A 23,795-nucleotide genomic window follows, 5' to 3' on the forward strand; every position below is an offset into this window, starting at 1 on the left:
AACAATTCGATTCTAATAAAATTTGTTTTCGAATTCGATACGAATAGAATTTGTTTTCGATGTTCGATCGAATTTCGTCCGCGGGTTTTCGACGTTCGTTTGGATTCGGTAAATTCATTAATATTACAATTCGGGAATTCGTATGCATCCGAATGTCCGAATAATTAAAAATTTGTCCGAATTTCGATTCGGAACGAAACGAAATGCACATGCCTAGCGAGCAAAGACTCACGAAACACATTGAGTTATGCCGATGCATGTGTATTACTGTACATCATCAATTCTAAGAAAATATATATGTATGTGGCCGCTTGGTAATGTTGTGTTTTATCACTGCCAAGTGGTTTGGCACCTCTGTTGATGCATCTCATATATTCAATGAATGTTATACAATTTTAATAAATGTATAAACCATGTTTACTTTGTACACTCTCATTGACATTTTTGTGCTCACCTCATTTAATGTCCCAAGGGCACAACTCTTCTTTGTTGTAATTAATTTAAAGGATGGAGGTGTGTCACTGGCAACACCAGATGATTTTATTTTGAATATTAGTCATGTAGATGTGGTGAAGACCACTTGCTGAGTTCAAATAAGCATCAGAATGGGGAAGAAAGGGGATTTAAGTGACTTTGAACGTGGCATGGTTGTTGGTGCCAGATGGGCTGGTGTGAGTATTTAAAAATATCCAGTGAGCGGCAGTTGTGTGGAGGAAAATGCCTTGTTTAATGTCAGAGGTCAGAGGAGAATGGACAGACTAGTTTGAGATGATAGAAAGGCAACAGTAACTAAAATAACCACTCATCCCAACCAAGGTATGCAAAATACCGTCTCTGAATGCACAACACATCAAACCTTGAAGCAAATGGGCTACACCAGAAGAAGACCACATCGGGTGCCACTCCTGTCAGCTAAGAACAGGAAACTGAGGCTACAATTCACTCAGGCTCACCAAAATTGGACAATAGAAGATTGGTAAAGCGTTGCCTGGTCTGATGAGTCTCATTTTTAGCTGCGACATTCAGATGGTAGAGTCAAAATTTGGGGTAAACAACATGAAAGCATGGATCCATCCTGCCTTGTATCAACAGTTTAGGCTGGTGGTGGTGTAATGGTGTGGGGGATATTTTCTTGGCACACTTTGTTGCCGACCACATGATCCCTTTATGACTACAATGTACCCATCTTATGATGGCTACTTCCAGCAAGATAATGCACCATGTCACAAAGCTCAAATCATCTCACCACTGGTTTCTTGAACACATCGAGGTCACTGTACTCCAATGAGCTTCGCAGTGACTAGATCTCAATCCAATAGAGCACCTTTGGGATGTGGTGGAACAAGAGAGTCACATCATGGATGTGCAGCTGACAAATCTGCAGCAACTGCATGATGTTAACATGTCAATATGGACCAAAATCTCTAAAGGAATGTTTCCAACACATTGTTGAATCTATGCCACAAAGAATCAAGGCAGTTCTGAAGGCAAAAGGGAGGTCCAACCCGATACTAGCAAAGTTTACCTAAAAAAGTGGCCGGTGAGTGTATTTTTTTTTTGCTGGCTATTATGTCTGGTCTCCAAGGATGAGATGACATGTTTATTGTTTTATTGTGGTGCTGCTGTAACCTGAAAAAATATAAGGAGAGCCCATACCTGCTTTCTCATGAGCTTGAAAATGTTGATTTGTGTCCACAATAGAAATTTGACAATTGGCGTATTAACACAGTTAGTCTTTCATCACAATTGCTGACAGCATGAAAGTAGCATTTTGTCTGATTTATGATTTCTCTTATAATTTTGTAAAACAGTTTTATCTCTAAGGCAGGCCATATATTATGCGATTTTCTTTCCTTAACCGAACGCTGAAAAAAAGAAAATTGCACGATTCCTCCCCATCAACATAGTCAGTGTGTTTGAAGGAAAGAAAATTGCATAATGTATGGCCTGCCCTAGCGATAATTAAAGTGGAGGTTCACCCAGAAATAAAATGTTTTACCCTTAGATTCCTGCTCATTTTGTCTAGGGGAATCGGCTAGTTGTTTTAAAATCGAAGCCGTACTTACCGTTGTAGAGAGCGATCTTCTCCGCCGCTTCCGGGTATGGGCTGCAGGACTGGGCGTTCCTATTTTGATTGACAGTCTTCCAACAGGCTTCCGACGGTCGCATCCATCGCGTCACGATTTTCCGAAAGTAGCCGAATGTCGGTGCGCAGGCGCAGTATAGAGCCGCACCGACGTTCGGCTTCTTTCGGCTACTCGTGACACGATGGATGCGACCGTCGGAAGCCTGTCGGAAGACTGTCAATCAAAATAGGAACGCCCAGTCCCGAAGACCCATACCCGGAAGCGGCGGAGAAGATCGCTCTCTACAACGGTAAGTACAGCTTCGATTTTAAAACAACTAGCCGATTCCCCTTGACAAAATGAGCATCAATCTAAGGGTAAAAAAAATTTTATGGGTGAACTCCCGCTTTAATTAGAGAATCCTTCCCGCAGCACTATTGTGTTCTGCCAGCAGGGAGGGTGCGGAGCCTTCCCCACCAGCAGAATACAATGATGCCACTGGCAGTGTTTGGACATAAGTTGATTGATGGATCGACTTCAGTACAACCAGCCATAGACAGACTGATCCCTCTATGGCTGGCTGAAGTTATAAATTAAGCCAGCCATAGATCATGCAATTTTCTTTCCTTCAACCAAGGGTTAATCGCTTAATTCCCCCATCAAGACAGTGAGTGCATATGGGGGAATCTCTTCCGCTGTCCTATTGTATTCTGACAATGCCATCAGAACACAATGATCACTGCTGGATGGCTATAGCACAAAATACACTTTGTACTTAACCACTTCTCCACCAAGGACATCATCTGACGTCCTCGACTTTGTGCGGTGATATCTGAATGATGCCTGCAGCTATCACTGTTTTCTGCCGGTGATTCTGTGCGATAAGAACGATCAGCAGTTCCGCCGCTTAATTGTTTTTATAGGCGGCGGATGTCGTCCCCCCCTCCCGGCGCCATCCGGTGCTTCTCCTGGGCTCTCCCGTGCCATCGGGGGCCCGGAGAACGAATCGGCCGGCTCACAACGATAGAGATTTCTGGTCACCAGTCATCTCTATGACTGTTTGAAGCCTGGAGGAGAGATGTGGGGTCTTATTGACCCCACATCTCTCCATAAAGAGGACCTGTCACAATGATTCCTTTTACAAGGGATGTTTATATTCCTTGTAATAGGAATAAAAGTGATCAAAAAAAAAAAAAAGTGTAAAAATAAAAATAGTAAAAGTAAAATGAAAAAAAAAAAAATTAAAACGCCCCTGCCCCCGGTAGCTCGCGCTCAGAAGCAAACATACATGTAAGTCCAGCCCACATATGTAAAAGCCATTCAAACCCCACATGTGAGGTATCGGCGCGTGCGTTAGAGCATGTGCAATAATTCTAGCACTAGACCTCCTCTGTAACTCAAAAAGAGTAACCTGTAAAAAAAATTAAAGCATTGCCTGTGGAGATTTTTAAGTACCAACGTTTGGCGCCATTCCATGAGTGTGCGCAATTTTAAAGCGTGACATGTTAGGTATCTATTTACTCGGCATAACATCATCTTTCACATTATACAAAAAAATTGGGCTAACTTTACTGTTTTGATATTTTTTTAATTCATGAAACTGTTTTTTTCCCCCCAAAAAAGGCGTTTGAAAAATGATTGCAATGACCGCCATTTTATTCCCTAGGGTGTCTGCTAAAAATATATATATATATATATATATATATATATATATATATATATATATATATATATATATATATATATATATATATATATGTTTGGGGGTTCTGATTAATTTTCTAGCAAAAAAAATTATGATTTTTACACGAAGGAAAGAAGTGCCAGAATAGGCCAGGTGAAGAAGTGGTTAACCCCCCTGGCGGTATTCCCGAGTCTGGCTCGGGGTAAGATTTCTTTACCAAAAGCGGTATCCCCAAGCCAGACTTGGGATCGCCTCGCAGCAGCCACAGGCACAAGTTACTTACCTTGTCCCTGGACCCTGCGATGCCTCCCCGCTGTGTGAGCGAGCGGCGTCCTCGTGTCCCTGTGTGCTGGCGATTTCCGTTCCCTGCGACGTTACGACGCACGGGGGCGGAGAACGGCGCCAAATTCAAAAAAGTAAATAAACACATTACATACAGTATACTGTATGTAAAAAATACACACCCCCTTGTCCCTAGTGGTCTGTCCAGTGTCCTACATGTACTTTTATATAATAAAAACTGTTCTTTCTGCCTGGAAACTGGAGATTGTCCATAGCAACCAAAAGTGTCCCTTTATGTCAAAAGTGGTTTTAGAAAACAGTGATAATAAATTAGAATCACTTGCAGAATTGAGCGATAGCGATTTGTGGGGAAATTCGTCATAAAAAAATAAAAGTAATGACAGCGACAATTCTGCAACTGAGCAAATTTCAGTGTTTTTGATTTGATTACATTATTGAATAATTTTTATTATAATTACATTATTATTTCTTATAATTATTTATAGTTATTTATTATATTATAATTTATGATTTTGTTTTTCAAACTTTATCATACCCGAGATGTCTACTAGACTCTTGTTTGGACAGATTTAAGTGAGTTATTCCTAAGAATTACAGGCCTACAATGTAAAACGCCAAATTTCCATGCAAAATAATGGTACCGCTTTCAGCACCTAAAATCTGAAATAATCATACCGCCAGGAAGGTTAAACTACTTATTTCCAAATCACAGAAAAAAAATTGTCATCTTTTTTGATACATAAAACAAGCAACAACAATCAAATTGTTCCCTTAATAAAATAAATGATACAAAAGATGAATTTACATATACAGTATGATTGTGACAAATGCAATACAGTGAAATCTATATGTATAAAGCATTAGTGAATGTATCACGTTGTATTATTTATAGGGAAGCACTGACAAGAGTTCTTTGGAATATCTGTGGGTTTTTAACTACACAGCAAATCAACAACCTACTCAGCAGGTATTACATTATTATAGTAACAAAAGTCCACATTTATTTATATGTGCATTGATTTACAGCTACATTTATTTATATCTGACCTTTATTCAAATTATTCAGTTTATTATTTATTTATGCATTTAGGATATTCACTATATGGGTTAGTCATCCAACAATTTTGATTATGCAAATACTTTGTTTTAAAAAAAAAAAAAGTTTAACCCTACATCTGCTTTTTTCTGTTGAGTCCAATATATTAATATTAATATGGTCATATATGTTTATATTATTAGGAGTAACTCCACTTTTGTTGAGAAAAAACATTCCTCATTTACCACACTTTGTTACAGATTCCTATCTTTTGTTATTCTGAAGAAATTGTTTGTTTGTCTGTGTCCATGTGCAAAATAAATGTGATTGGGAGTAATATTATAATTACTATTCAGCTGCTGCACTTGCAGGTTTCTAATAAGAAAAGTTGCAGGGTCTGCATCCCTTTAGATGTGATTTCTCATTGGGAGTATTTCACAAAAAATGAAATTTTGGTTCCAAAACCTGATGTGTATCTTAGTGCAGACCTCTAGCAAAATCAGTGAGCCAATCACACAAGCAGGAAATGACATACATTATATTAAATGTTTTGGGATGCCTGCCTTTACACGCACATGAACTTTAACCACTTTAGCCCCGGACCATTTCGCATTTTTTGCGATTCGGCACTGCGTCGATTTAACTGACAATTGCGCGGTCGTGCGACGTGGCTCTCAAACAAAATTGACATCCTTTTTTTCCCACAAATAGCACTTTCTTTTGGTGGTATTTGATCGCCTCTGCGGTTTTTATTTTTTGCGCTATAAACAAAAATAGAGCGACAATTTTGAAAAAAAAAACTATATTTTTTACTTTTTACTATAATAAATATCCCCCAAAAATATAAAAAATAAATTTTTTTGCTCAGTTCAAGCCGATACATATTCTTCTACATATTTTTGGTAAAAAAAATGCAATAAGCGTTTATTGATTGGTTTGTGCAAAAGTTATAGCGTCTACAAACAAGGGGATAGTTTTATGGCATTTTTATTAATATTTTTTTTTACTAGTAATGGCAGTGATCAGCGATTTTTATCATGACTGTGACTTTATGGCGGACACATCGGACACTTTTGACACATTTTTGGGATCATTTTTACAGCGATCAGGGCTATAAATCTGCAATGATTACTGTGAAAATGACACTGGCAGTGAAGAGGTTTACCACTAGGTGGCGCTGAAGGGGTCAAGTGTGCCCTAGGGAGTGATTTTTACTGTTAGGGGGCGTGGCTACATGTGACACGTCACTGATTGCTGTTCTAGATCACAGGGAACAGACAATTCGAGACAGTGTCACTAGGCAGAATGGAGAGAGGCATGTTTACACTTGCCTCTCCCCGTTCTGCAGCTCTGTGACCCAATCGCGGGAACACCGGTGGACATCAAGTCCGTGGATCCCGTGGGCACGGTCACAGAGCCCGCGTCAGGGGCGCGCTGCCGCACGGCAGGAATTTCAAAATGACGTATATATACGTCTCTTTGCCCAGCCGTGCCACTTTGCCGACGTATATCTACAGGAGCCGGTCGGGAACCGGTTAATGACATCCCTGTCTTAGTCCATAGGGTTCAATATTGAGTTGGCCCACCCTTTGCAGCTATACCAGCTTCAACTCTTCTGGAAAGGCTGTCCATAAGGTTTAGGAGTGGGTTTATGGGACTGTTTGACCATTCTTCCAGAAGCGCATTTGTGAGGTTAGGCACTGATGTTGGACAAGAAGGCCTGGCTTGCAGTCTCCACTGCTTGCACGGTCATGTTGGAACAGAAAGGGGTCATCGCCAAACTGTTTCCACAAAGTTGGGAGCATGAAATGTTCCAAAATGTCTTGTTATTCTGAGGCCTTAGGAGTTCTCTTCACTGGAACTAAGGGGCCAAGCCCAACTCCGAATAAACAACCCCACACCATAATCCCCCCTCCACCAAATGATTTGGACCAGTGCAAAAAGCAAGGTCCATAAAGACATGGATAAGTGAGTTTGGGGTGGAGGAACTTGACTAACCTCAACCCATTAGAATGCCTTTGGGATGAATTCAAGTGGAGACTGTGAGCCAGTGCTTCTCATCCAACATCAGTGCCTGACCTCAAAAATGCACTTCTTGAAGAATAGTCAAACATTCCCAAAGACACACTCCTAAACCTTGTGGACAGCCTTCCCAGAAGAGTTGAAGCTGTTATAGCTGCAAAGGGTGGGCCAATTCAATATTGAACACTACAGACTAAGACTGGGATGCCATTAAAGTTCATGTGTGTGTAAAGGGAGGTGTCCCAATACTTTTGGTAATATAGCGTATCTGGGGAGCATTATGTATATCATTTGTGTACAGAACGCCTCCAGGTTGCTATATTGCATTACATTTGACATAAGATGATAGTGCTGCAGATTGAAATAGAAAGGTCATTTTAAATAACATTTAATTACAATATGTCTTCTGTCGCAATTGTACAGGAAATTACATTTTTTAAACGTGCTATTTTTTTTCCCATGAAAGTGGAGCTAGCCTGGTTCACACATATGCGACTTGACTCGCTCAGAATCGCATGACAAGGAAAATAACATTGTTTTCAATGATGTCTGTTTACATTAATGTGACTCAGCACGTAGTGATCCTGTACTACTTTGGTGAAATGCCAGTGGGATTTTGGTCCCATAGAATATACAAACCCCATCCAAGCTGCATGTAGCACTACATAATCGCACAGAAAGTCGAATCAAAATCGAATGGCAGCAGTGTGAATCTAGCCTTACTCTTTAGGTAAAAAAAAATATTTCTTGATCTCTTTTGTATGTTTGCAATCTACAATGCTACTGAACTGCCTCACTCAGCAGCTGCTAATGACAACAGGCACAAAGTTCCAATCTATGGACCTGACACAATGATACTGCCGCTGTTACTTGATAGGACAGATACTGAGACTGTTCAGTGCTCTTTGCAGCACTGTGAGGCTAAATAAGCACTTGATAGAAGGGAACAAGAACTTAACGCCATGAATTATTGATGAAAAAAGTGATATTTATTGTCATTCTGTCCACCTGCAGCAATTTAATAGCATGTTAAAAATAATTTATTTACTATGGCTATAGTAAAGAAGTCAAGGTTGGGTTATACTGTAAAGCAAAGAGCCAGAATGGCTCAAAATAAATGACTAAACACATAACTGTTTATACATAGCTAACCTTAGATCATGTCTTGTTGGAAATAATAATTGGTAAACTAAAAGTGGATGTAAACCCCTTACCTATACCCAGTGAAATGAACAGATGATACACAGGGATAAAACAAATCTCCCTACATTAGTTTTACTTGAACAACTGCTGACTTTTGCCTTCTACACTCTTTGGAAAGTGCAGATCATGTTAGAAATCTTTCTTCCTCTTCCAGCAGTGGGAGGGGAGTCTGGGCATACGCTGTGTGAAAGCTGATTGGAGGAAAGGCACACACCTCTACTCCACATGGGAAGAGGAACTAACATGCAGAGCTGTATTGTGAATGACAAGCTCTCTGCTTATCTACCTCTAAGCTCCCTACCTGACACATATTTTCAGCTGCTGTTATCTCATGTGTCACAACTTGTTAGAAGTGACTCTGCTGATAACAGAGGAATGGAGCAGCAGAAAGAAACAGCACTTAGAGCTTTGAAGAGAGATAAGTAAACGCTACAGATATATGTAAAAAAACAAGATAGTACAGCGCTTAAAGAGTAAATATTGACCACCAAAAATCAAATGTCAAATGAAAACAAAATTGGTGAAATAATCTGTGACAACAGAAAAATAAGAGGAAAAACGAATAAAAGAATAATCCAAGGCACATATTCCAAAAGCCAAACAAATGGATAAGAACGTTCATAAGTGATTGTTCATAGGTGATTTTCATATTTAACTTGACTAAGAAATCCTCCACCGAAAGGGACACCCGATAAGTGAGAATATAATCTCCTTACCAAAAGAAAAGACCGGTATTGCAACGGTCTCATGGGGCTCAGGGATGTTTTATCTAGTCTTCCCAAAAAGACTGCTTCTGAGACTGGAAAGTGTAGAAGAATGGTTCAGGACCATGTAAGCTCCGCCAACCAGATATCGGTATAACCTCCCATGTAATGAAAAATGATGGGATACCACATAGTATAATACCGTTTTATATTGGGGTTTATTTGAATAAAAAATTTGCACTTACAATATGATGAATACTTCAGCGCAATAGGGTAAAAGTTGGAGAGGATGGCGTCTCCTCAAGCCTTCCTCCGTCTGCTCAAACTCCGTCGTCACGTGTCTCTGTGTATAGCGTGATGACGTCACCCGGCTAAGCCACACCTACGCGTTTCGTCACGAATAGGAAATCTTCGGGGATAGGCTGCTGGGCTTTAGTTTTTTGCAATAATAAAAAAAAATACATATTTAAAGGCATTAAATTAGCATTACGCTCATAGGAAAATTGATTCTTTATAAGCGAATTTAGCACTGCATTCTCTTTCATGGCTAGCTTTATGCAGCAAATAATACTATATATTTTGTATATAAATGAGTAGGTATAGACTTTCATTATTCAAATAATAATAAAAGTACTTTAATTGTTACAGATTAAATCTGTCTGGGCATTCTAGCATTTCTTTTGAGGATTTCAAGAATTGTTTTCAGAGTAATAAGGTAAAGTCAGTCATGTCAATGTGTTAAAGTGTATATTATTTATAAGAAGTAATAGAAAATTAAATAAAAAATACAAAAAACAAAGACAAATCTGGATTATCTGCCTCTACTGGTCTGCTTACAACCTTGCCAACACTTTCAATAACCCAATCAAAATGACTTTTCGGTACACAATTGTCATGACCCTCTTCTCGGGCATTAGGAGTCATTTGGACTTTAAAAACTCCAAATCAATAATTTTTAATTTAATAAACATAAAACAGATAAAGCATTACCCCAGTTTTGTCAGATCTGTATGAAGTCAGTAATCTCCATGTCTATGGTTCCTGATGGACAGCACCTGATCCCCAGGGAAGTTTATAGCTTATAGCTCCTTCACACATGAAAGTAGTCTCACTGAATGCATGGTAACTGGCCACTGGTGTGTGCTGAAAATCTGGCGCATCACTACGTTTACCTGTTTTGTGCAAACCTTATTGAAATGTCACAAAGTGATATTTCAGTAACTTCTATTGGGCTCAGCATGGTGCAATACAGTGAATTGTTGCACTGGGCTTCACTGAAAAAAGCATTATACTCTTTTTTTGTTACATAGTTACATAGTTAGTAAGGATGAAAAAAGGCAAAAGTTCAACCATAAAGTAAATAAAATAAAAAATATTGTACAATCCAATGTATCCATTTCTATACCCACAGTTGATCCAGAGGAAGGCGAAAAACCCCATCAAAGCATGCTCTAATACAGCAGGGGAAAAAATTCCTTCCTGATCCCCCCGAGAGGCCATCAGAGTTTCCCTGGATCAACTTTACCTATAAATGTCAGTACCCAGTTATATTATGTACATTTAGGAACGTATCCAGGCCTTTCTTAAAGCAATCTACTGAGCTGGCCAGAACCACCTCTGGAGGAAGTCTATTCCATTTTCAGAGCTCTTAGGCCGCGTACACACGGTCGGAAAAAAACGATGAGAATGGACCGAGGTTCAGTTTCATCGGTCCAAACCGAGCGTGTGTATAGCCCATCGGTCTGTTGTCCTTCGGTCCAAAATTTTAAAACATGCTTTAAAATCGAACCAATGGCCCGCTGCCCGATCGGTCCAAACCGATGGTTAGTACAGAAAGCATCGGTTCAAAACCCGCGCATGCTCAGAATCAAGTCCACACATGCTTGGAAGCATTGAACTTTGTTTTATTCAGCACGTCGTGTGTTTGATGTCACCGCGTTCTGACCCGATCGGTTTTTGGAACGATGGTGTGTACGCACATCAGACCATCAGGCCACTTCAGCGGTGAACCGATGGAAATGGCCCGTCGGACCATTCTCATCGGTTTGGAACGACCGTGTGTACGCGGCCTTACTGTGAAGAAACCTTTCCGTATTTGGAGATGAAATCTCTTTTCCTCTAGACGTAAAGTTCCCCCCTTGCCTGCTGTGTTGACCGTAAAGTGAATCAACTCAACACCAAGTTCACTATATGGACCCCTTATATATTTGTACATGTTGGCCATATCATCCCTTAATCTTCTCTTATCAAGAGTGAATAAATTCAGTTCCTCTAATCTTTCCTCATAGCTGAGCTCCTTCATGCCTCTTATCAGTTTGGTTGCCCTTCTCTGCACTTTCTCCAGTTCCTCAATATCCTTTTTTGAGAACTGGACCCTAAAACTGGTGAGACTAATATATTCTAGTTTTTGGGTTTAGATAGATGCTTTATTAGACATGACATTTTCTGCCCATAATCACTCATAGACAAAAATTGCTTGTTCAGGATTTTAGGAGTGTATGTTTATGTGAGTACCAAAAAAACCTTTTTGTATTCCTATAGTCATGTTAATTCTGTCTGAATTGATAATGGGAAAATACACACTCTATATAATCCAGCTGGGGATAAATAATTCCACTTGAATAGAGAAATGTTACCCTGTAGGTAACTGTTTTATAAGCACAGGCAAATTTTAAGTAAATGTATATAAGGGTAGTTGGGGGCAGGTCATGGTGGCAGGGTAGTCGTCATGCCCTCTATGTTTCCCTCCTCATTGGGTGCCAAGCAATCATCTAGGCGAACGCTTGGAAACGCCTACTCCCGCGGGAGAAGTACCCGGAAGCCGGATTGCAAATATAGATTATAAGGTATGTACAGCCTAAAAAAAAAAAAAATGCAGACTGTACATGCTGGTAGTATAAAGAATTTAGTCTTATATAAATGTTATTTGGGTGAACCTCCGCTTTAATTACATTTGATATATGTGAGCTGCTGTACTAAATGCTAGATATATCTGAATGGGTGTACAGATTTTCTTTCACAACCATGTTCATATTAGGTACAAAGGGCCAAATCCTCAAAAGGGATACGCAGGCGGAACTGCTGTTCAGCCTGCGTATCCCTGTGCCTATCTTTGGAACTGATCCTCAGAAGCAGTTTTCCAAAGATAGGCAGAAGATCCGACATCTGTAAGAGACTTACACTGTCGGATCTTAGGATGCAGTACCGCATCCGCCGCTGGGGGCATTTCGAGTCGAAATGCCCCTTTGCGTATGCAAATGAGGACTTACGGAGATCCACAAAGCTTTTCAGCTTTGTGTTTTCTGTGTAAGTTTACGATTGCATACGTAAAATTAGTTCTGCTTTTACAAAGTGTAAACTAGTAACACCTTGTAAAAACAGATCTTTTTTTTCGATCGCCGCATTTTTTTTTAAATTTTGAATTTTTTTTCCCGGCGCGTAACTTTTTTTTTACCCGACGCAACTTTATTGTCCCGTCGCAATCCACAAAGCCCGACGTAACGTAATTTCGCGCGCTGCCCGTCGGGAAAATGACGTCACGAGCATGCGCAGTACGGCCGGCGCGGGAGCGCGCCTCATTTAAATTGTCATCGCCCCCTGCAGAAGAGGACCGCCTTGCGCCGGAGACATTTAAGTTACACGGCCTGAAATTTCTAGGTAAGTGCTTTGTGGATCGGGCACTTAGGTAGAAATTTTAAGTCAGTGTAACTTAAATGGGAAAAAATAAGTTAGGCAGGATTTTTGAGGATTTGGCCCAAAATATTTAGGATCTGATTTATCAAAATAAGTAAATGTCACTCTTTAACCTGCAGTTGTTACAAACACCCAATTATGTGTAAGGCAGTTTAAAGCAACCTTTTTTATTGGTTTTGGATAGATTAGGGAAGAATTAGACCCTGTGAACATGTTTGAATTGCTCTGTGTCCTCACTGGAAAGATACGCTCTGCTATTAGTCCTGATGGCCACATTTTACTGAGAAAGAAAGTGATGGGAATTCCAAAAATTTGGAGTTGTCCCCAAAACCAGAGAGATTTCCTCTTACTTTACAAAATGTCCTTAAAGGATAACTCTCACATTTTTTAAAATTCTTATTTTATCCCCTAAAGGTGACCAAGTACATATTGCACTTTGTCCTACTCTCTTAGATGGCCACGTTGTGGAGGAAAAACTCCTCTTTATTTATGCTGATGCTAGCTTTAGCTCCACCTCAGTTTGAAGCCCAATTTATGGGCAGTCTTCTGCTCTTCCAGATAAGGCTTTGATGTGTGCTGTGTGACAGCACTGTGTTTACCTCAAAATGCAAATCCTTTGGCTTGTAAAACAACTCCCATGTATGTATTCCATGCCGGTGTTTCGTCAGATTTGACGACTCGTCAGAATGTGTAACGGAAGTGACGTTCCGTCGCCACCATCTTGCTACACTCCGCACTCCTCCATAGTAAGGATACTCTGAGAAGGGGGAAAGCGGACATCTTGCTACACCCACCGGAGTTTTCCATTTTACACATATTTTTAACAGTCAGTTTATATAGTAAAATCCAGTACCTAGAAGTCCGTCTGATTGGTTAGATATTGAATTTTAAAAGCAGCAAACTTGTGTGAGATTAGCAAATCAGTGAGATGAGCAGGCGTGCCGCTGCTTTTAAAATTCAACATCATAACAGTCAAACGTAGTTCTAAGTTCTGGATTTCATTGTATAAACTCACTTTACTGTTAAATATAAGTGTAAAATAGAAAACTCGGGTGGGTGTAACAAGATGTCCGCTTTCCCCCTTCTCAGAGTATCCTTACTATGGAGGAGTGCGGGGTGAAACAAGATGGCGACGATGGAACCTCACTTCTGTTACCAATTCTGACGGGTCGCCTAATCTGACGAAAACACCCATAGGTCAGCCTTAATACACCAGGAACTTCTGTGCACGATTGAATGGTTTCTATACACACTGGTATATTTGACCAAGTGTGAAAATTACTTCTTTTAGCAAAATGATCTAAGCTGTTTTGTTCAAATCAATACAAAAGAAATAAAAAAGTAAATGCAAATGGCCATTCACACAGCGCATTATTATGAAAAAAAAAATTCTTGGCATCAAAATATTTGTGCCTTTCATCTAAAAAGAAAAAAGTACATTGCTAGAAGTAGCCATCTGTGTCTAAGGGGTAAAAATGATTATATAACGAGAAATAAATTGCTGTTTCACCATTATATCATTTTTTTAGGCTGCTCTGAAAAATCATCTTGTGTCTATGACATCTAATTAGTGTCGGTTTCTATTTAAAAAAAAAAAAAGTCATTGTTTGCTGCAGCGGACAAATCAATACACTGGCATTTACTTCTGTTGCTCTAAATAAAGACATCTTCTAAGAAAATAATATTGATTTCCATTATGTTTTGTTACCTTTACCAGGCTCATAATACTGAATGGATAAAGCCAACTGCTGCTAAATATCTGCAGAGAAATGTCAGCAAACAGAAAGGCACTGAGACCAACATTAACAATACATGTAGTGACAGTGACAATGACAGCATGTGGAAAACACTAGCAGATAGATTAAAGAAAAAGTAAGTTACCCTTTTATACTGTATATGTACGTGAAAAAGAACTATGGAAACAGTGAATGGAGGAGCTGAAGAACTGAAGGATTTATTTTCAACCCAACCTTTCTGGGTTCACATTAATGTAAAGTTGTGCCCTAAACTATAGTATGAAATAATTTTAAGATTTTTTTATTTATTTTTATTTCCGGGTCAGCAGATCTCTGAAGAAGTTTCTACCCCCATCTTGTCTTCAACCACCTGGACTGATCACTTTCCAACAATTCACAGAAGCACTAAGATGTACGGGCATAGAGTTATCTGAGGATGAGCTGGTCAATTTGTGGACAAGGTAAAGCTCAGTCGGCAGTGTGTATCTGGCTAGTATCAGAGCCAGATACACACAGCAGGTTATATACGCTGCGAACGTTAGAGCGAGAACAATAATTCTAGCACCAGACCTCCTCTGTAACTCTAAACATGTAACCTGTAAAAAAATAATAATAATAATTAAAGCATCACCTATCGAGATTTTTAAGTACTGAAGTTTGGTGCCATTCCACGAGTGTGCGCAATTTTAAAGCGTGACATGTTAGGTACTGTATCTTTTTACTCAGCCTAACATTATCTTTCACAATATACAAAAAATCTGGCTAACTTTATATTTTTTTTAATTTTTCCCAAAAAACGTATTTGAAAAATTGAGGCGAAAATACCGTGTGACATAGTTGCAACAACCGCTATTTTATTCCCCAGGGTGTCTGCTTAAATATATATATATATATATAATATATATATATATATATAGCACTACCCCCGGAGGAGCTGCTGGATTTTTGGGCGGCACATTACCTCGTGGTTCCTCCGAAATTCCTAGGGGTGAGTGATGCATATTGCATATAGTAGAAGTAAAGGAATGTCCACGACAGATGCTCTTTGCTGTGCTCTTATTTACCCAGCCGGATAAAAACAGTAAACTTGTGGGGAGGAAAGTAGAGTTGAAGAAGAAAGGAGAATAACAGATTCAGTCGTAATGATAGGAAACAGTCCTGCTCCCAAACGTAACACTTCTTTGCGCCACTCCCGCCAGAGTAGGTTTAGTGTACCCGGACAGGCCTCTCTCATTGACCTGGCAGCCGGAGTATCACTCGAACAACTGCAGGATAAAGTCTCTGCCACAGACCCTCCCCGGCGAACTTGAACTTGGGAGAAAGTCTCCGAGAGAAGTGTCAGAATTGGCCTCAGTGACAAGTGGTAAATTACCATAAGTAAGTAATATACAAATAATTATTATATATTGTTTTTAAGGTAATTTACTATATTTTCAAAAATGGTACTCAAGCAGGTGGCTTAACCTCCTTAGCGGTATTCCCGAGTCAGGCTCGGGGTGAATTTTTCATACCAAAAGCGGTATCCCCGAGCCAGACTCGGGATTGTATTGCAGGATACAGGGGGAAGTTACTTACCTTGTCCCTGGATCCTGCGATATGTCCCTGCTGTGTGTGCGGGCTCCTCCGCTGTGTCTCCTCGCTCGATTCACAGTGCCGAGTGCCGAGCTCCGTTCCCTGCAACGTTACGACGCACAGGAACGGAGTTCGTGCCAAATTCAAAAAGTGAAACAAACAATACACATACAGTATACTGTAATCTTACAGATAAAATAATTACACACCCCCTTTGTCCCTAGTGGTCTGCTCAGTGTCCTGCATGCAGTTTTAGATAATAAAAACTGTTCTTTCTGCCTGGAAACTGGAGATTGTCCATAGCAACCAAAAAGTGTCCCTTTACATCAAAAGTGCTTTAAGACCAGCTAGAAAACAGCGATAATAAATTAGAATCACTTGCAGAATTGAGCGATAGAGATTTGTGGGGAAATTCGTCATCAAAAAATAAAAGTAATGACAGCGACAATTCTGCAACTGAGCAAATTTCAGTGATTTTTATTTGATTACATTATTGAATAATTTTTTATTATAATTACATTATTATTTGTTATAATTATTTATAGTTATTTATTATATTGTAATTTATGATTTTGTTTTTCAAACTTTATCATACCCGGGATGTCTACTAGACTCTTGTTTGTACAGATTTAAGTGAGTTATTCCTATGAATTACAGGTCTACAATGTAAAACGGCAAATTTCCATGCAAAATAATGGTACCGCTTTCAGTACCTAAAATCTGAAAAAATCATACCGCCAGGGAGGTTAAACATATTGGAGAACTAACCACAGATCTTCTGTGGATGTAGACTGCCTCAAATCCTTCTGTTTCTTCATGTAATCTCAGACTCGATGATGTTGAGATCAGGGCTCTGTAGGGGCCAAACCACCACTTCCAGGACTCCTTGTTCTTCTTTACAAGATTCTTGGAGCGACTCAAGCATGAGAACATGTGGTTGCCATCATCCCATTAAGAGTTAAAAATGATATGGAAAATCTCTGGTATTGGGATTTTATCGGCAACAAACAAAAATATATAGAAAAAAAATGTTTTATTTATATAAAAATAATATTTATACAAAAAACATCATATTATATATCACATATATCTTTGTCGGAACATTTAAAAACATGAATTTGGTCAAAGAAAATAGATACAAATGATGCAGTAGCCGGAATTCAAAAACCTCCAGGTCAACCAGAGACAGAAGTAAGGCAGCTTAACCAACGCGTTTCAAACAGTTAAAAAACATTTCTTCTTCAGGGATATTTGTTTGTATCTTTGTCTAAAATAAATTAAAACAATCATTTAGTCACAACAAATATTGATTCACATCTCCCACATCCCCAACGGTGTAGGTAAATTGTGACTCACTTCTTTAAATTCTTCAAGGAACAAATGCATTTCCCATAGAGGTTGCAGTGCTGGTATAGGTTTCCCTTTTTGGTTCCTCTGTGTGCCTTAGACCCCTCACTTCCTATAGGAGAAATGGATGACTATCCAATCAATCCAATCACATGGTGCTTAATGCGAAATGGATTCGGTGTGCTGAACCAAAACATAAGAAAGGGGGAGCTGATATAATACAAGTAATTACCTTCAATACTAAAGTATGGGCGAAGGCTATAGCTGGAAAACGTACCCATACAGTGATGTGAAGGAGAAATTCCACTCCTAAATCAAGAAGGCAAGTTCCCACAGCTTCAAGAAAGATTCTCAAAGTGGCATCCCAACAGTTCCACCTATAAGGTCTGCAGAACCATACAGTGCTCCTAACAGCTATTCAGCTGTGGAGAGGGAATGACGCCATATATTCCCCCTTTAAACCCCTCTCTGAGACCCTATTGGTCTAATTCAGTCACCTGACATCCACAGCTGACAACAGTGGCGTGTCACGGACATGCGTCGTGCATGTGATGACACAAAGGTGGGCCGCGTCATCAAAGACCAACTTGCATGACGTGGCTCGCTCCAGGATAGGCCACGCTGCACACGTGACGACACGGCACACACCAGAAGCAAGCCCGGTCATCAATACCACCATGCGCAGCATGCCCCACCCTAGAAAACAAGCACAAGCCCTACATCACCAGCTTTGACCAACTTCATGTTTTTAAATGTTCCGACAAAGATATATGTGATATATAATATAAAATATATTACAGAGACTTTCCTTGCAACAATTTTTCCAGTGTTTTGCCATATTTTTGGCTCATATATATTTTATCACACAAGTTATCTGCGATTTATGTTTTATGTATTTCACTTATGATGTCTTTATTCACACTGTATGAAGATTAGTTGATGTTTTTTGGATTCATTATTGTTATATTTTATTATTGTCACATTTTTTGTGTTTTCACTTATTCAGTGTGGTTTGGACCACACTGCTTTCTCACCCTTTGAGTTACACAGCGCAGATATCATCACTTATTCATCACTATTTTTTTCTGGTTAGGACAGATCACCAGGTGTCTGCAGCAGTGGCCCCTAGATTAGTTTATTGACAGCGCGGTAGTCCCATTGTTTACATTTATCATCACTGGCCCGGATTCACATACATTGGTGCATATTTATGCCAGCGTAGCGTATCTAATATACGCTACGCCAACGTCGCACAGAGAGGCAAGCACTGAATTCTCAAAGCACTTGCCTCCCAAACTGCGCTGGGTTCCCTCGGCGTAAGCCGTCGTAGGTGGAAGTGGGCGTGAGCCATGCTAATGAGGCGTGACCCCCTGCAAATGATGGGCCAAGCATCATAGAAGTACTTTAAAAGAACGGCGCATGCGCCGTCCCGTGGACGCATCCCGGTGCGCATGCTCAGAATCACGTTGGAACTACTCCCTAAGATACAACGGATCACTGCCTACGGCGTGAACGTAACCTACGCCCAGCCCTATTCACGTACTACGTAAACAACGTAAAATATGTCGGCTTGTGTTCCCTTTGCATGGATGCTGCTAAGTTACACCTCCTTTATGGCGCATAACTTTGCGCCGGACGTAAGACCTTACGCGCACTGCGTCGGACGGACCTATGTTCGTGAAACGGCGTATCTCCCTCATTTGCATATGTGCATCGAAAATCAATGGGAGCGCCACATGCGTCCAGCGTAAATATGCACCCACGATACGCTGGCGTAGACAAGTTACGTCGGTCGGATGAAGCCTATTTTCAGGCGTATCTAGTTTTGTGGGCACGGCGCATAGATACGACGGCGCATATTTGCACTTACGTGGCGTATCTCGAGATACGTTGGCGTAAGTGCTTTGTGAATCCGGGCCACTATGTTTATATTTTACATGGGAGCCACAGGTGCTGTGTCCAGATTGCCATGACAGTGAATGGCTGTACTTAGCTGTATGCGGCCGTACTCTTGTAAACTCCAATGTTTCCTAGCAACTCTCATCTTCCAACCAGTGATATAGATAGAAACATAATCTATGGGTTTTATGTATTTCTACAAAGTATTACTGTATTATTGTGAAGATTTCAAGGGCTTTCCATGAATCTCATCAAAAATCTTTATTTAATGTGTGTGTTATTAGTTTTGCTAAATCAAAGAAGAAAGTGCAATGCAAACCTGCTGAGTTCCCATAAACCATATTACAGAGTTATTAAGGCTTCGTATTAAGAATGCCAGCTTCTCAGCACAATGCCCAGTTGTAGCTCATATCTGGAAAAATTCCATTGCCCCTTTAATATCTACTTCCTATTGATTCATGTGTAGTATTTATCCTTGCTGAATCCACTGCACAATGTGCATTGTTTTTCATTTGTGATGACTGGATGTTTTTTAATACAGCAGTTTAGAAACAGGATGTACCGAAACTGCAGTTAGTACATAAATCAGCCCGTACAAGCTTTTTTCAGATGTCCTACATTTTATATTGTCCCCTAATTTGTCTGTTGGGACAACCCTCTGTTACTGCTTTAGTGAAATTATTTTTGCAGATGTGTTTTAGACTGGGTCTCGAGTATTTATATATTTCTCCTAGGTTTTTTATATTAATATCTTTGATGTCAGCCTGCATAATTAGTTACTTAGCGCCAACTCACACACTACAAACACATATAGTTGCCTGTTGTGGGGTCTGCAATGAATCCTTTCAAATATACATTATATTGCCAAAAGTATTGGGGCGCCTGCGTTTACACGCACATGAACTTTAATGGCCTCCCAGTCTTAGTATTGAGTTGGCCCATCCTTTGCAGCTATACCAGCTTCAACTCTTCGGGGAAGGCTGTCCACAAGGTTTAGGAGTGTGTATATGGGAATATTTGACCACTGGTTCAAATCATTTGGTGGATGGGGGATTATGGTGTGGAGTTGTTTTTCAGGGGTTGCGCTTGTATGGACCAAGGGCTAGGGAAAGAATATGCAGGAACCAGAGCATTAAACCTGTGATCCACCGATCACGGTGCAATGCTTTGCAAGCTTAAATGCAAACAAAAATAAATGTACACTTTTGCAAAATGGGTGCATTTTTATTTTTTGTGAAAGGTAGAGTTCTCTTTTCATGTCTTTGAAGCCTAAAATTATATTGCTCTATTATTCTATTGTCATTCCAAGTAGCAGAACTTGTTTCCGCTCTTAAGCCTCGTACACGACCGAGTTTCTCGGCAAAAAACAGCAAGAAACTTGCTGTTTTTTTTTTTTGCCAAGGAAACCGGTAGTGTGTACACTTTTCGACGAGGAAACTGCCGAGGATCCCGTCGAGCCAAAAAGAGAGCATGTCTTCTTTTTCCTCAACGGGAATGGAGAAATGTGGCTCGCCGAGATCCTCGACAGTCTAACAAGGAACTCGACGAGCAAAATTATGTGTTTCGCCCCCGTCGAGTTTCTTGGTTGTGTGTACGAGGCTTTAGACTGGCCTATGAAAGGGCCAGAGAACTTCCCTGTGGCCGCTGTTTTTTGCCCTGCCATCAGAATTAGAACAGAACAGAAGCATGACAACACCTTCTAACTACTAGTCTGTGACATACTCAATATATGATTGGGCTCTTATAGTCATTTATTTTAGTAAAGTTTGTCAAGTCTACTGCTGACCATACTGGTGGAAGATGCAAGCCTGCACTTTAAAGTAAGACCAGAACACATCGGTGCAGTTATCAGAGAGTTATCAGAACAACCCAATACAGAAAGAGTAAATCTCCAAATGAACATTAGGCTTAAATCACCAAAATACATTTCATGTGTATTAAACCAAAAAGGATCTTTTTATAAGTGTTGTATGCAAGATCCACAGAACTTTTGCCCATGGAACCCAAATTTACCTCTTGGGTAATAAAAAATTGGGATTTTGTGCAAAACGTTCATAAAAAAAGTTGTAAAGTTTTACAACTGGTTTTATTTAGAAAGCAGCTAAAACCTGAATAGAAATAATCTGTCCATACCAGCATGCTGCAGAAAAGAAGAATTTTTCCCTTAGTAGAAGCAGTTATCTCTAGTTTTGGCTAGAGATGCACTGTAACATAACTGTAACACATAACACATAAAATTAGCCTCTAGCACTAGACACTTCACCCTTAAAACCTAACTCTTAATCCCCCCGAACAGGTAACACTTATTCCCCACACAACACCGATTTAGTTTGGAGTACTCCTCTTTCTATTCCAGGCAATAGCACCAATTTTATATATCTCTTGGACTAATTGGCCCCTTTTTTGTACACTCGTCTCATCCTGCACTGGGAGCAGCAATGCCAAGCCCTAACAGCTCTGTGCCATAGGACACCGACACCAAGCTGCCGTTATCAACAATCCACTGTCTGTTCTAAATATCAAGATTCTCACATTTCAGATTGTTGCTATGGGCTACAGTACGTCATTGTCCTTAGCAGATAGCACTGTTGTAATAAAAGAAACCCAAGTGAGATTTGTTGAGATCACAAGCCCAGTTCTATGAGTTTCCTTATTTAGTTTTTTAATCCTTCTGCAACAGATAGACAATTAGCTATCATTTGCAGAAGGATGAAATAATGAAATAAGGTGGAATACATCTAATTCCCCTGCATAGGTAGTGTGTTAATTTTCATCTTCTAACTTTTTAAACTCCTTGTAAAAAAAAAAAAGAATGTATAAACTTTTATATTATTTCTCTGGAAAAGCCAACCCTATAAAGTTAAATGTGATTGAAATTCAATTGATACTTGCTTTATCTTTTCTGTTAATTTAATGCAACTATGTGATTAAGAGACTGGGTGTGCAATTGGTAAGAGAACTACATAACCCTGAGTGTCCTGTGCTCAGTTCTATAAAGCTGCAATAAAGAAATACAGTAAGTCTTTGCTTTGATATAAGTAATAATGTACACAGCAGGTGAGAAGCTTTTAGGAGAATGGCTTACATAGGGGGAAATTACATCTCAGTAAAGATAGGTGATACTGTAGATAAATTGTAATGTGTTTAGCATTTCAGTCACTTTTCTGCTTTGTTTGCAGGACTGGGAATATTACAAGCGTGGCACTGCCTACTGTTCTCCTCTTAAAAAAGTTGGGGTTAACATTTCAAGGTACTACATGCTTTAAATCAGTTGTACATAATGTAATTTTAATGATAACGTTATTTCCACTTACTGTAATCCTGAATTTAAACGTGCAATGCAGGAAAAATACAAGCAGCTACCATAAAATGTACAGCAAGTAAAAATGTGTAATTGCCGCAACTTTAAAGATTTTCCTTTTGCTCCATAAATCTGAAAGTCAAGCTCAGCTATTTGGTTTACGGTTTTCATAAACTGATTTTCAAAGATGACTCCGGGCAATACACAAAATCCAGATATAAATACACCATGTCAATAGCTACTTACTGTATGTGTTTTTTCATTTTTCTCTGGATGCACCATTCTGGAAAATGTTCCATTTATCTTTGATCTGGTAGCAGCAAATTAAGTTTTTGAAGACATGAATGCAGTGGGATTGATTTACTAAAACTGGAAAGTGCAAAATCTGGTGCAGCTCTGCATAGAAACCAATCAGAATTCAATTTCTTTTGTCAATACTTAATCGAACAAGCTATCGTTAGGAGCTGATTGGCTACCATACACAACTGCACCAGATTTTGCACTCTCCAGTTTTAGTAAATCAACCTCAATGTGTTTTCCATATAACAAAATTGCTTGAACTTACACTCCAGTCAAAACTGAAAATTACACCTTAAAACATATAGAGGGAATATTGTCTGGTTTTCTTCTTTGCATTGATGTAATGCACCATCCACCCAACTCCCTCTGGTGATCTGAGAACCCTTTTTTCTTACCTGTTTGTGATGGCCGAAAGTTATTCTGAAACACAGCCTTTGCAGACTCTTTACTGCCCTTGGGCCACATACAGCCCTTTAGTGTTTGAAGTGTGGCCCTTGGGCCCCAGAAATCAGTAGAGGCAGGTTTTTAGATTTTAAAAGTGTCCCTTAATAGTATTTAGGTCTAGCGGTTTTATACAACATGGCCCTAGTCTCTGACAGTCTCCTATAGCATGACTTCAGTCTCCAACCACTCTAGTAGAACAATATCTTACCATTTCCTCAGTCTTCAGCCTGTGACAGGTTTCTGGAGCATTACATGCAGTAAATATTATATATGGCCTATTGGAGACATTAGAAGCTGATTTTAAACCCCCCTTTACTTTGACAAGCACTGCTCTACTGTCTCTACCATACAGTAGCCTGATTTTTTTCAGTACTAAGAGATTTCTCACATTCACCAGTCTGATTCAAACTTTCTTTGGGAGCATGAATCTGAAAATATGTCTAGTAGAGAGAGAGGGGATGTCACGTAGCACAAGCTTAAAGCGT

The 23,795-nt window shown here is 39.6% G+C and overlaps 1 protein-coding gene across 2 annotated transcripts in view; it reads left to right on the forward strand.

Annotated features, from left to right (window-relative positions):
- Window positions 1–23,795, forward strand: part of LOC120932146 — an 89,410-nt gene that overhangs the window by 35,156 nt on the left and 30,459 nt on the right. Inside the window, exons 4-8 of one of the 2 annotated variants that reach the window (XM_040344323.1) lie at window positions 4,946–5,020; window positions 9,667–9,733; window positions 14,429–14,583; window positions 14,774–14,908; window positions 22,445–22,515. In XM_040344323.1, the coding sequence (XP_040200257.1) occupies window positions 4,946–5,020; window positions 9,667–9,733; window positions 14,429–14,583; window positions 14,774–14,908; window positions 22,445–22,515 (503 nt within the window). The remainder of the gene's footprint in view (window positions 1–4,945; window positions 5,021–9,666; window positions 9,734–14,428; window positions 14,584–14,773; window positions 14,909–22,444; window positions 22,516–23,795) is intronic. The other variant, XM_040344324.1, reaches the window with a different exon arrangement.

This window comes from Rana temporaria, chromosome 3 (assembly GCF_905171775.1).
Source record: "Rana temporaria chromosome 3, aRanTem1.1, whole genome shotgun sequence".
NCBI classification, from domain to species: Eukaryota; Metazoa; Chordata; class Amphibia; order Anura; family Ranidae; genus Rana; species Rana temporaria.